At 44.0% G+C, this 12,760-nt stretch overlaps 1 protein-coding gene across 1 annotated transcript in view; it reads right to left on the reverse strand.

Moving 5' to 3' along the window:
- Positions 1–765: 765 nt before the first annotated feature.
- The window catches only part of meis1b (Meis homeobox 1 b), a 101,569-nt gene continuing 89,574 nt past the window's right edge, over positions 766–12,760 (reverse strand). The window contains exons 10-13 of the mRNA XM_012872825.3: positions 11,877–11,935; positions 8,750–8,839; positions 7,811–7,908; positions 766–1,540 (exon numbers count right to left, since the gene is read on the reverse strand). Of these exons, the coding sequence (XP_012728279.1) occupies positions 7,850–7,908; positions 8,750–8,839; positions 11,877–11,935 (208 nt within the window). The 3' untranslated portion in view covers positions 766–1,540; positions 7,811–7,849. The remainder of the gene's footprint in view (positions 1,541–7,810; positions 7,909–8,749; positions 8,840–11,876; positions 11,936–12,760) is intronic.

Genomic DNA, 12,760 nt, shown 5'->3' on the forward strand with positions numbered 1-12,760 from the left:
ACACTGGAACAGACTTTCAGAGGCCCTCAATCCCAGACACACATGGAAAACACAGGAAACATGTCTTTTGGATTCTGCTTGTAGCTTCCCCATCAACTGTGAGGATTTTCGTAAAGATTACATCTCCATGACTAAATTCTGTGGATCTCCCCGTCCCATGCGTATAAAATCAAAGCAGTAGAAAAGGGGACAGCAGGAAAACCTTGTCCGTCTGGTTCTTGAAACTGAGTTCATTAGCACTTAGCATTAGCATTGTCCCTGTACTGAATTGTGCTATATAAATACATTTGCCTTGCCTTGCCTTATGTTTGGAGTCCATTTCATGACTTTGTGATCATTTTCTGCAGCAACAAAAAGTTGGAACGAGCAATTTTTTTGTTTGAAAAATATCCAAAGTCACATAGATTGGAGGTAAAAAAAAACAACTAAAAAAACTGTCGACTAACTGGTAGAAACAAAAATATCTGCGCCATGCCTGTGGTGAGGTTGTGAGTTATGATAAACAAACACAAACAAAACAAAACACCTGGATCGCCGACGCTCCTTGATATTCCACAAAGGCTGCAAAAAGGTTAGAGCAGACTTCGGAAACGACCCTCTCATTTCTTTGATAAAACGCTGTGGTTCAGTGGAGCTCAGGTTTGGGGAGGCCAGATGTGTTGGGGATGGTGCGTGCAAACACTCAAACACACACACACACACGCATGATTACACACACTCACAGATAGAGAATCTGGAAAGAAACCAGAAAAAAAGAGAAAAAAGTTCACATCCTTTTTTAAAAAATCTATTAGAAACAACATAATATGCAGAACAATACAATAGCATTTACAATACTTAGTTTCCCAGTTCTTGTGAGAGTCCAGCGTAATTTTACAACAGTATACAGTATATTTTCTTTCTCCACTCACTTCCCAAACTAGGGCTTGATATAGTTTTATATTTTTAATTTCATTACTCTCGCCATCTCTCCATCCGGGTCTCAATCCGCAGTATTTTTTTTTTTCAAAGGGCACCTCCTCTGTTTCACTACAGCGTTCTGTCCGTTTACAGACATTGGCTTCTCTTTGGTCCCCGTCCACTGTCCCAAAGAGTAGAGCGTTCCTCGTGACAAGTCTTTTTACGTTTGCCGGCAGGAGTCGAGAATAGATCAACCAGGTGCCACATTCACCAGAGGTACGGACAAATTGCCCAAAAAAAAAGTCAATCACAATCACTTTGATGGAGGAATCAGCGTGGGGCGTCTGGGCACCAGCGAAGAGGCTGAAAGTCTTGTGCCGGCCGGAGAAGAAGAAGCGGTGTTCTGCCAGGAGTCGGGTTTCACCGTCGTTGGGCGACTTTTTGATCGACTCAGCTCAGTTCGATTCTGGTGGAGAGATTACAGGCAGCCACGGAAGATGTCTGCATGGCAGGCATCAGGCAGATAAAACGGTTGCTGAATCTGGAAACTTGTTTTCGTCGGTTACTGGCATCGGGAAGTCAGGGTGTCCCGTTCCAAAGCTCCACGGGCCTCTGGGTGACACGCGATTCCCCTCCAGCTCTGAGAAGAGAGACATTTAAACTGGTTAATACACAATAGTTGGATTTAAACGGGGTCTCGTCAGACAGTCCTGTAAATTTCATTGATACTGCCACCACCGTGTGTCGTATTAGAGTTGAGATGTTCAGGTTTATGAGCAATGGTAGTTTCTCTTTTCACTGTGGTTGCCAATTTTCAGATAGGCCAAAAATGTTAATTGTCATCTGACTATAGCACTTCCTTCCACATGTTTACTGCGTCTTTCTTTCAACAGTGGCTGTCCGCTCTTCCATAAAAGTTGGAACGTGACAAACTGTGAAAAAAGGGTTAGGGATGACTTTGCCAGGTGCTTGCCAGTACGGACATTGCCACATGGACGTTGTAAGATCTGCTCTCTGACCCGGTTGGAACAGTCCAGTATGTGTCGGCGAACAGAACCCTGTTAATCTGGGTCAGAACGGAGACCCAAAGCAGGAATCCACGTACTGTGCAGATGCGCGAGAGAGACACAGAGGGCTTCCGAGGCATTAGTGAGTTAATCCTACACCCAACAGTAATGCTACTTTAACAGGAGGAAGGGACTTAGAGACCAAACACACACGATCAGTTTGAAGCGATATCCAAGGTCGAGCGCGTAACATTTCCTGGATAATCTATTGAACTGGCCTACAAGGAAATATAAAACTAGCCCTAGGTTTTCTCTCTAACGTTTTCAGGACGGATGTCTTGCAGGAACTCAAAACTAATCTGCAACAACTTTAAACTGGTGTTTCTGCTGCGGGACACCAAACCTGCTCAGGTGCATGCAAAAAAAGTAAAGATATCTTCTACACGATCTCTTCTGCCTGCATTCCTATTCTACAGCAGCAACAATAGCACTCATCTATCTCTCAGCAGGTGGCAAGTGACCGCGAGGCCACGTGGCCGACGGTGTTTTCAAAGCCAGAGAGCGAGAGGTGAGACCCATAGACAACTGTCACCTGAGAGTGCCGTCCGCTGTTCACACACACACACACACACACACACATATGTATACACAAGAGGGCCATTACGCACAACACAAAAGCGAGAAAGGAAAAGGATAAGGAGCATGAGACCAATAATAGCTTCCCGCTTCCCCTCATCCGTCAGTTTTCAACAAAGCTACAAAAGAGCAAAAGTGCAGCTTGTTTAGGACAAGTGTCAACTATTGTGTTAAGCGGTTGTTAGGTATATGTTTATTGTCTTTCTCCATTTTATTTCCCACGTTAAGGGAGCCAAACCTGTGACTTTTTAATGTGCACTTACAAACTAGAGGATTATAGAGACACAATTAGAATTAGACATACTTTTTAATGTATTTTCTGAATAATGTGAAACTTGCACCCTGCATTTGTATTCAGTCCCATTCTCAGTGATACCCCTTGATAACATCCCATGCCTTCAGAACTCCACAATCTTTGCATAAACTTTTGCTGCAACTACAGCTCTAAGTCTTTTGAGATGTGGCTTTACCAGCTTTTCCCATCAATAGGCTGATGTTCTTTAACAAATTGTTTTTTTGTTTTTTGCAAAATAGATCAAATTCAGTGAGATTGCATGACGAGTCTGGATAAACATCAATTGTCCAGTCCTGTCACAGATTCTTTAGTTTTAACTTTGACAAGGCCATTCCAACTTGATTTCATTAAGAAGTATCAAAGTAAAGTTGGCTGAATATAAATGCTAGCAGCACTTTTTATATTTTAAAGTCATAAACCCTTTTCCTTCCCTACTTTGTTTTGGTGAAAAGCATTCCCCCACAGCATGATGCTACCGCCACCATGTTTCACCCTGGGTGCTTCACCCTCAGCTTGATTTGCAGTTTTATTTTTACGTGGTCTAGGCCAAACGTTCAAGCTGCTAACCGGATTACTTTTGCAGCAAAAACAGCAATATGTCTAATATCTTGAAATCTAAAGAGAATACCTCTCACAGAACAAGTGGGGAAATTTGAAAAGTAAAATCTGTTAATAAAACAGTCTCCAAATGTGCATCAACAATCTGTTCATCTGTTGCAGAGTCATGTGACTTTCCTGCATTTTTTTGTTTAGCTCAGGTTAACAAGACTGCACTGATTACTGCGGTAAATTCATGTCAAGAGGCCAATAATGCTATGAGTGCTTGGAAGAGCTCAACATTGCTTATGGGGTTTTTCACCTAATAAGCAAATCAATACATTGAGCTGCAAGTCTCATTTCCTCGACTCAGACGGGTATTCCACTGGGGCCGAATCAACAGGGACACACATTAACATGCACAATACAAGGGGCCACACAATCCCCATGGGGACCTGTTTTTCTTTTTGTTTTTTGTTGTGCTTTTTCTTTTTCTGTCAGTCTTCCTAAATAGTAAAGGTTCCTCCACAGGGGAAAAAAAAAGAAGAAGTTTCAAGGCAGGGGGTGATGGCGGGAGGGTTGTGGAAGTTGGGGTCGAGGGACGGGATCTTGACCCCCTCAGCAGAAGGTTAACAAATTTGCGCTTAATGATTTCAGCGATGAATTCTGGGACAAAGGATCTCCAGCCGAGACCGGCGGAGAAAGCATCCGTTCAGTCAAGCGTTCGCGATTTGGGGGGGAAAAGCTCCTAATGGGCAGAACCAAGAAACAAATTCCAGACTCTCTGCGTCATAATTAATTCTTCCACTCGGTGATAATTCTCCTGAAACCCAAAATTACAGTTTGCAGGGGCCACACATGGCTAATTTTGTGGAAGAGGAACAGCAGAGAGAGAGAGAGAGAGAGAGAGAGAGAGAGAGAGAGAGAGAAGGAGGGAAGAAGTGGGAACAGGGGTAAGGGTCATCCGAGAGTCATTCCCGTCGCAATCAAAGGCTCGGCTCGCTTCTGCTTCACTTGCCGGGCTTCATCTCCGCTGACAGGTGTATTGTTTCGCAAGGGGATATAAGCTCCGTAATCATCGCTGGGTGGAAAGCATAACGCTCTCCACTAAGCAGGACTAATTGGCTTTAGTTTTAACTAATGTTGCAGTGTGACTGCCAGGCACACCTTCCGCAGCGAGGCCTCGGCACAATAACCGCTCAATTTAGCCCCTGCAGTAACAAAAATTCTCAACGCCGCTAATGAAAATTGCTTATAAAATATAATGAACCTGTGCTCTCTTAATCAAGTAAGATAACCGTCCCCCCCCACTCCTCCCTCACGTAATAACCTATTAATTTAATTGGTCGTGAAAGAATATAACCCGTCGGTTGGGTTTTAAATGACCTAGAAAAGGGAGGAGAATTCGAACGGAGACGAGGCGAGCTGATGAAGCTGTTAAAGGGAAAGACTGGTTTGCGAAGAAGAGACGTTTTTTCTGTCATCATCCGTCTCTCGGCTTCTCTCCTCGTCCCTCCTCCCTCCTTTTACTCCCTCTCTACCCCTCCCTCTGATCATTTTCCCCCCCTTCTTCTCCCTCTCTCGCTCGCCATCTCTTCATCCGCCCCTCCCTTCTTCTTTCAGTCTACCTCTCTGTCTCTGTCCTTTATTTCTCTCCCATCCCCTCCCCATCCCTCGCTCTTCCCGTCCTTTCCGAGCTTCGCCCCGTCTCACCGAGGATTCCTCTGGTGGCCCAATTACGGGATTCAGCAGGCAAATTGAGGCTGTTTAAAGCGAGGTCTGCTGGGAAGGCTAGCAGCTGCTGGAAAGAGGCTTCCCAGACGCGGCGAACCAGTCCTCGTGTTTACACACTTTGCACAGCAGCTCGGACGCAAAAAAAAAAGCAAAAAAAAAAAAAAAAAAAAAAGCACGCCCCGATCAGCTCTTCTTCTGCCTCCACTTCCTGCAGTCCTGAACCTGAAGGTTGTCCTTCCGCGTGAGGCGGACGGCCTTTTGTCGTCGGCGGCGGCATCTGAGGCGAAAACATGGGCAGAACGTTTTCGCTACAGTGCATGCAGAGGGTTAATGGTCCCTATTTTTGTAAACTGAATAAGTCAAATCCATTGGTCACACCTCTGGTGACGGCATATTTAATTTGGATCTAGTCAATTAGGCCCAGCTAAGCTCCATACCCTGCTGGCTACCTCCTCCATTTTGCAGTAGTTTGTGTCCCCTCTCTGTGCCAGGAGTAATCCTATTACTACACACACACGCACACACACACACACACATGCACGCGCACATATACAGTGATACGGGCCGGCGTGGAGGTGCACAGGCTAACACCCACACATCAGCATGTATCTCACTCATAAATGTTGTGTGTGGTATACGTTCAAGCCGTGGTGGCGCGGAACGCAAGGAAAACAATTATGTTCTTGGTGAGATTGGACCCGGCGTCCGCTTTAAAAACACAATGCGCGCGCGGGTGACACCATCCAGCCTGTATACATCGAGAATTATGTGGGAGTCTGTTTTTTGCCCTGGGGCAAGAGTGAGGGAAGGAATAAGGGAGAGGAGGGGGGAGAAGTGAGAAGGAAGGGAAAGAAAAAAAAAAAATAGGAAAAAAAAAAAAAAAAGGTGTTGTGTGAAAGAGATGGAGGGAGGAAAATTGACAGTGAGAAAAACCACAATATCGGAGCGAGACAGAGCGAGGAAGAGGAAGAAGGTGGTGATGGTGGTGGTGGTGGTGGGTTCAGGGGGGGGGGGCTTCCTCTAGCTGGTTAGCATGTGTGTATTAATGTGGCTCATGCATCAACAGCAACCTGGCAGATTTATGACACTTAAGGGGCGCTCACTTCTCTCGCTCTCCTTGCACCGGCAACGACTGCTTACATTTTTGCCAATCAGTCTGTTGCCATAGTAACCTCCTACCTGCCCCCTCCCCTCCCACTGGGTCCCCCCACCCTTCTCCTGTCCCAACCCATCCCTGCCTTCTTTCCTTCTCGTCGCCCCTTTCCTCACCCTTCTCCCTCTTTGCCACAAATTAATAAAAAAAATTACGAATCGTTCAAAGTACAAAGGTTCATTTTGTCTCATGTCTTCGCTTCTCTCACAGATGTTTTTTTTTTTATCAGAAATTCCTAATATTATAATTATACTGTATGGTATTTTAAGCCTTTGTTAATCTACTTTTTTTTCTTACTTTGCTTTTCTGGGGCCAAATATGAAGAAAAAAAAAAGTTTCAGTTGGGTAGCTGTACGTTGCTCTCACGCGTCCAAAAGCTACAAAATCAAAGAGTTACGCGGTCGTGATCAAAAGCTCCCATCACCACACAGAGGGTGGGAACGATGGAGAAAAAGCAACAGTGGAAATGAGCTGGGTGAAGAACAAGGACCTGCTGTATCTAAATCCCACGCAGACAATCAACTTGGATTACATTCAGTTTTAAATTTGAATTTGGATACATTCAAAACACAGACACGCACACACACACATTGTTTCATTATTTTCACTAACAGTGAATGTATTTATCGCTTCTTACATCTCTGCACTTCCTCTGACTTAATCTTTAAACTTTATTTTGTGTGACATCCTCGGTTTATTCGGGCTGTGAGAAGACGAGAGAGAGCTGGCCTTTCAAAAACACTTTGGCAACCTTTTGGGAATCTCAAAGTTAAGGTAAGGAGCTACATTCACAGTGGCTGTAGCTGTGATAGCTAATAATATATGATGCTGAGTGAGACTCTGAACTCCATACTCTTTTTTTTTTCTTTGTTTTTAAGCTATTCATAAAGACCTGCTTTACAGAGGCTTTGCGATCATCCCACACACAAACACAGACACACAGGGCAACATCACTTCTACTCCAAGGGAAATAATGATTTATATGAATATTGGTATATGAATATCGGTAAAAATATGCGTGACAATACTTAAAAGTACATTTTAATTATACAATCCAAATATGTGTATCTTTTACCAGCAGCACAGCCTTAAATGTGAAAAAAAAAACATCTGACCTTCAATCTGAGCACATTTATTTAGTGGAGAAAAGAGTTCAGCTGGAGTAAAGGTTATATCTAACACTTGCTCAAAAAAAGTTAGTTTTGTCACTTATACTTTTGTCAATTCCAGTCCATGAGCCACTCTTCAAGATGAGAAAGACAAGAGAACATGCCGTCCGAGTTACAGATCTTAGCTCATTACGCTCAGATTTACAGTCAGAGCAATACAAACCCTCTAAAGCTGTTTTAGTGTAGCTACAGAGAAGCCATCTAGCAGTCACCCCTATATATATATATATATATATATATATATATATATATATATATATATATATATATATATATATATATATATATATACACACTTATATATATTTATATATATATCTATATGTGTGTGTGTGTGCGCGTTTATATATAGAAAAATATGTCTTGACAGTCTACTTACATCCCCCACTGTGTTGTGATTGGTCAGACTCGGGTAGGGCTACATGTAGTGCCACTGACCTTCCATGCCCATGTTCATGCCCATTCCACCCATCGGCCCTGGAGAACAGAAAGAAGAAATGTGAAAAAATAATTAAAAGGGTTTATGGTCTCCGGCTAACTAGCATAGAAGTTTTTTTTATCGATCACGTCAACCAGAAAATTGCTCAGAGTAGTCCATGCTTAGCATGGCGGCGCTTTCACCATGAAGCTCATTTGACAGACAGCATACTGTAGCAACAAAGCCCTGTGGATTTGGCAGAGAGAGGTGTGTGGAAGTGTTTCGAGGTGGGGTGCAGGGTGGTTAAGTCGCCCCGCAGTTTATCTAAACCTGCTGACTTGGAGTGGAGGCTGAGATTGGGTTGGAGACTTGAGAGAGAATCTCAGAAAACAGGGGATAGAGGAGGAGAAGAAGAGCTTAAGGACAAACTCTGGGATTAAAGCCGATGGCGTGAGAGAGGGACTGAGTTTTAGAGGGAGTGGGAGTGAGGAGGAGGATGGTGGTGTAATGTGATTGAGCACACCTGTTCTGGTGTATCTAGGGAAGAGGGGGAGGAAATGGTGTGTGCATATCTTTCTCGGTGTGTTTGGGAGTGCACATCCTGCCGTTTGCACCCAAAGCAACATGCAGCAATTGTAAAAGCCCAAAAAGAAAAGAGCTTTTCTGTCAACATTAAGATGACATAAAACACCAACGCGGCAGATATTGGCCGACGGACGCATCTACGTCTAAAGAAACGCCAAAATGGAGGACAAAAAGGTTGAAGAGGATGAGCAGATTCTGAGGAGGTTTTGGAAGAAAACGGATGGAAACGAGCCAGAAACCACAGGAGCAGACTGAAAGGAAGATAGGAGGAACAACAGAGCAAAGAAAAAGACAGACACGCAGAGAAAGCCATACCAGGTGGTCTGATTCCCATGTGCTGCTGGCCGTCCATGACGAAGCCACCCATTGGCTGGCCATCTGGATTGTAGGGAGCTCCTTGACTTACTGTAGATGCAGGATAGGAAGAGGAAGGAGGGATGGAGGGATGGGTGGGAGGGAGCAGAGTGGTCAATTAGTCCTTTTAATTAAAGCTCAGTGGATAGCGCAGGATCATCTGTTGGCTGGTGCACGCACAGGAGGACGCCGCTGTCTCTCAACGTCCCTCTGCTCCATGCTGGTATGGCTAGCTCTCCGCTCTAAGCCCCTGGTGGACTTTAACGCAGCTAAACGCTCTAATCGGGATTGGACTAAGAGTTCAATCTATGCTGCTGTACACTGAAGACATGGACCCACTTTGGTTTCAGAGTAAAGATCGACTTGTTTGAACTTTACTTTGATGCCTATAAGTCTAAAATGTGACGGTTGCAGGGTTGTTTTGAGGTGCCGGAGGCTCTGACAACAGAGTGGAGATTTTACATTTAACACAGTACAACCACAAACTTCAAAGGATTCTGGTTTCATTTGGTTGACCAACACAAAGTGGTGCGTAAATCAGGAGTGAAAGAAAAGGATACACAGTTTTCCAATTGTTTAACATTAAAATCTCATATATTTAGCTCTGTCAGTCTTCCAAAAAGCTCTGAACAGTTTACTTGGCTGTGCTAAAGAAAAGAACATGCACACGCACACACTCAGTGCTGATGATCTGTTCAGGTTCATATGAAAGTTTTCCACTGCAAATACCTTTTTGCATTGGTGCCAAAATGTTCTTAAAGCAACAGCTTTCTTCTTCCCTTTGTGGCGAAAATAAGAGTATAACAGGAAATTTGTCAATGGCTAGTCCTACTTGAGCTGAGGTTCTTTGCAGCTCCTCCAGAGGTATCATGGGCCTATTCACTGCTTCTGTAATTAGTCCTCTGTTTGTTGGGCCTGTCAGTTTAGGTAGCTGGCCACATCTTGGCATTTTTACTCTTGTGTCATTTTCTTTCTATTTTTTGATGATCAATAGAAATGGGATTATATCGTTCTTTATACCGTGGTCTGGGTGAATACTCGATTCTGATTGGCTGCAGGGTGCCCGTTAACAAGTGTTATAGGATGGCAATAAAACAATTCCAGTTAAATGGCCCGGTTGTTCTAAATTGTTGGAAATCAAATGATTTTTGAAGGCAATTAGTTGCACTTGGTTTTATTTAGGGGTGTAAGAGTAAAGCAGTCTGAATGCATACGAATGCCACATTTGAAACCTGAAACCATGTATCCTTTTATTTCCCTCTCACAGTTATGTACGACTTTGTGTTGGTTTGTTACGGAAAATCTCGAGCATGTTGCGACGTAAGAAAATGCGGAAAAAGTTGAAGTGGTGTGAATTCTTTTCTAAATGCCTGTGAATGTCAAGATGGCAGGATTGTTGTGTGTTGGGCCTAAAAAAAAAAAAACTCCAACTCTAAATTCAAATGGAATGTTTTTTTGTGCTTCAGTAAGATTTGTCGACACAACCAGCCATCAGGTACCTTTCGAATTACGTCCGTGGGAGCGTTGCAAATTTTATTTAGTAAATCCAAAACATTTCAGGTATTTAATTTTGACTGACAAGTTTGACATGTCCAGCCGCTCAAATAAATATTTAATAAGAGACATGTTGGCACATGACGCAGCAATGCTTTTAACATAACTTTTTCTGCCCTCAATGTATAATTACACATACGATCAAAGGAGCAAAATGAGATCCAGGTTGAGGTCCCGATGCGGTTTTCAACAAAAGTTCATTCTTCCTGATTGGTCCCAGAATCCGCCCCTATCTTAATACTTTATCTTATAAATACGGACTAAAACTGAGCGGCAGGAATATGTGAAACCTGATACAGTCCCTTATTTTCTGTTCCCCTCCATTGTTCGGCCTTCATAGAAAGCCACTTACCTTCGATTTAGGCCGTTTGGCGGCCAGTCAAGCAAAAGCAGGACATCGGCCCCCACTGAATGCCTTTGAACTTTACTACCCCACCCCCCACCCCCCACCCACCCCTCCCTTATTGCCACCATGACCCCTCACCCCTATAACAGGTAATAAAGTTTACAGCAGTCCAAAACCAAGCCATGCACCAGGGGGACTGCTCACTCATTCCCCTTGCTCCCTAAAACAGACGCAAATAGGGTTGAGGGAGGGTGTTTAAAGGAAGGGGGGGGGGGGGGGGGATGGTGGTAAAAACAGGTCCAGAGCCAAAAAGGCCAATCAGTGGTCAACCCAAAAAAAAAAAAAAAAATCGAGTGTAGGTCCCTCTAGGTTGCACTTTCATCCAGGGAGAAAGGATTGGGGTTTTTTTTAGTTTTGTTTTTTTTACTATGTACCTATTTGGTAAAAAAAAGGGCAAGAAGGGGTTAAGGACAAACTATACTGAGAACACAGCTGGCTTTGTGAGCAGCATAACTAGAAAAAGAAAGGCGCTCATCATTAATAATCCTTTGCCATCTCATACTTTTACAGCTTTAGTTGTCTGCCCCGGGGGCGTTTTGCGCTGACTCTGCGTCAATTTGTACCCGTGTTTTTACTGACCATGCGTCACTTTATAGACCCCTTCAGAAGGTAGTTTTTTTGATAATCATTTTGTACGTGGTTTGGAGAAATATTGTGGCCACCGTGCCTCGGTCGACGTCAGTGGCCCAAACTGGGGGCTAAGAGCCAGATTCGGCAGGAAATAAAAACGTAATATCACATCTAACCAAAAGAGCAGACGGGTGAAATAAACCATACTTTGAACATTTTTATGGTTTTTAAGAATTTGGTTGTTTATGGGGTACAAAATGATAAAGTAGCAAAGTAGTAACATGCGAGTACAAAACAGGGTTTCAAGTTGGCAAAGAGGTGAATACTGGACTTTTTCACACCACATGTCAAGGTTGATTAATGGTTGCTGTTAATGTTGAGATATTTTGCCTCTTAACTTTATTGGTCAGTACTGAGGAGGGAAATTCCCTGAAGGATTTGGACATTCCAAGAGGGGAGCATCAGTCCTGTATTTACCCACTGAGAGGCCTCCGGGTGCATGGACTCGGGACGGCTTAAGCCTGCGCGACTTGAAAACAGTAACTATAGGAGACTTGCCTGCACGGTTTGACTGGTCGATCATGGGCTGCACTATTCTCCTCCGCGCATTAATGAACCTGCAGAGAGTGGTGGAGGAGGAGGAGGAGAGGATTGCGATGGGGAGGAGGACAGAAGAGGAAGGAGAGGAGACAAAAACATAGAAACACAGTCAGAGCTTTACTCAAAACAAGATTAAGGAAAAAAAATGCTGACTAATACCCTCAACATCTTGGCAGCCAGCACAAAAACCACCAAATTTCAAAAGTCGCCTGTTTCTCTTAGCAAACCATAACAGTGATAAGGAGTAATTATTCTCCCATAAGCAGTGCTGAGCCACAGTTAAGTCACGGCAGCGCTAAAGCAAAAGTCACATCTTGACTGCCTCGCTTATAAAATTGTTGCCTTTGAAAAGTCAGAACTCCAGAACTTGTGCAAGCTTGCCTAAAAAGAGAGCTTGCCCCTAACACTGGGGGTCTTTGTGGAGGCGAGGCCCAAAGCAGGATCTTCTCGCTGCCTGTCTGAAAAAACCTTGCGGCCCCGGCTCTCTCTTTATCGGAGGTGTCCCGCCTCCCGGCGCGCTGAGATTGCTGACGGTTTAACGCGCTCGGCTTCAAACGCGGCGGGGGTGTTGCTGACAGAGAAACATGCCGCGTCGCCACTGGTGAGAGGCATTGTTTTTGTGCTATGACAGGTGACCATGTGTTACTGTTTTTAACGCGAGCGTTTTTTTTTTGTGCGCTAACCTCTCTGTGACCACCTATAAAAGCACACAGAACATTTTTCCGAGCACACACACACACATACACACGCGTTTAGCATTTCCATCCTTGGGAAAGGATCTTAGATTTATTACATATTTGTTACTCCATTTGTGCCTAACACTAGCACCACTCTAAACTCAA

Source organism: Fundulus heteroclitus, chromosome 22, assembly GCF_011125445.2.
Source record: "Fundulus heteroclitus isolate FHET01 chromosome 22, MU-UCD_Fhet_4.1, whole genome shotgun sequence".
In the NCBI taxonomy this organism is placed as follows: domain Eukaryota; kingdom Metazoa; phylum Chordata; class Actinopteri; order Cyprinodontiformes; family Fundulidae; genus Fundulus; species Fundulus heteroclitus.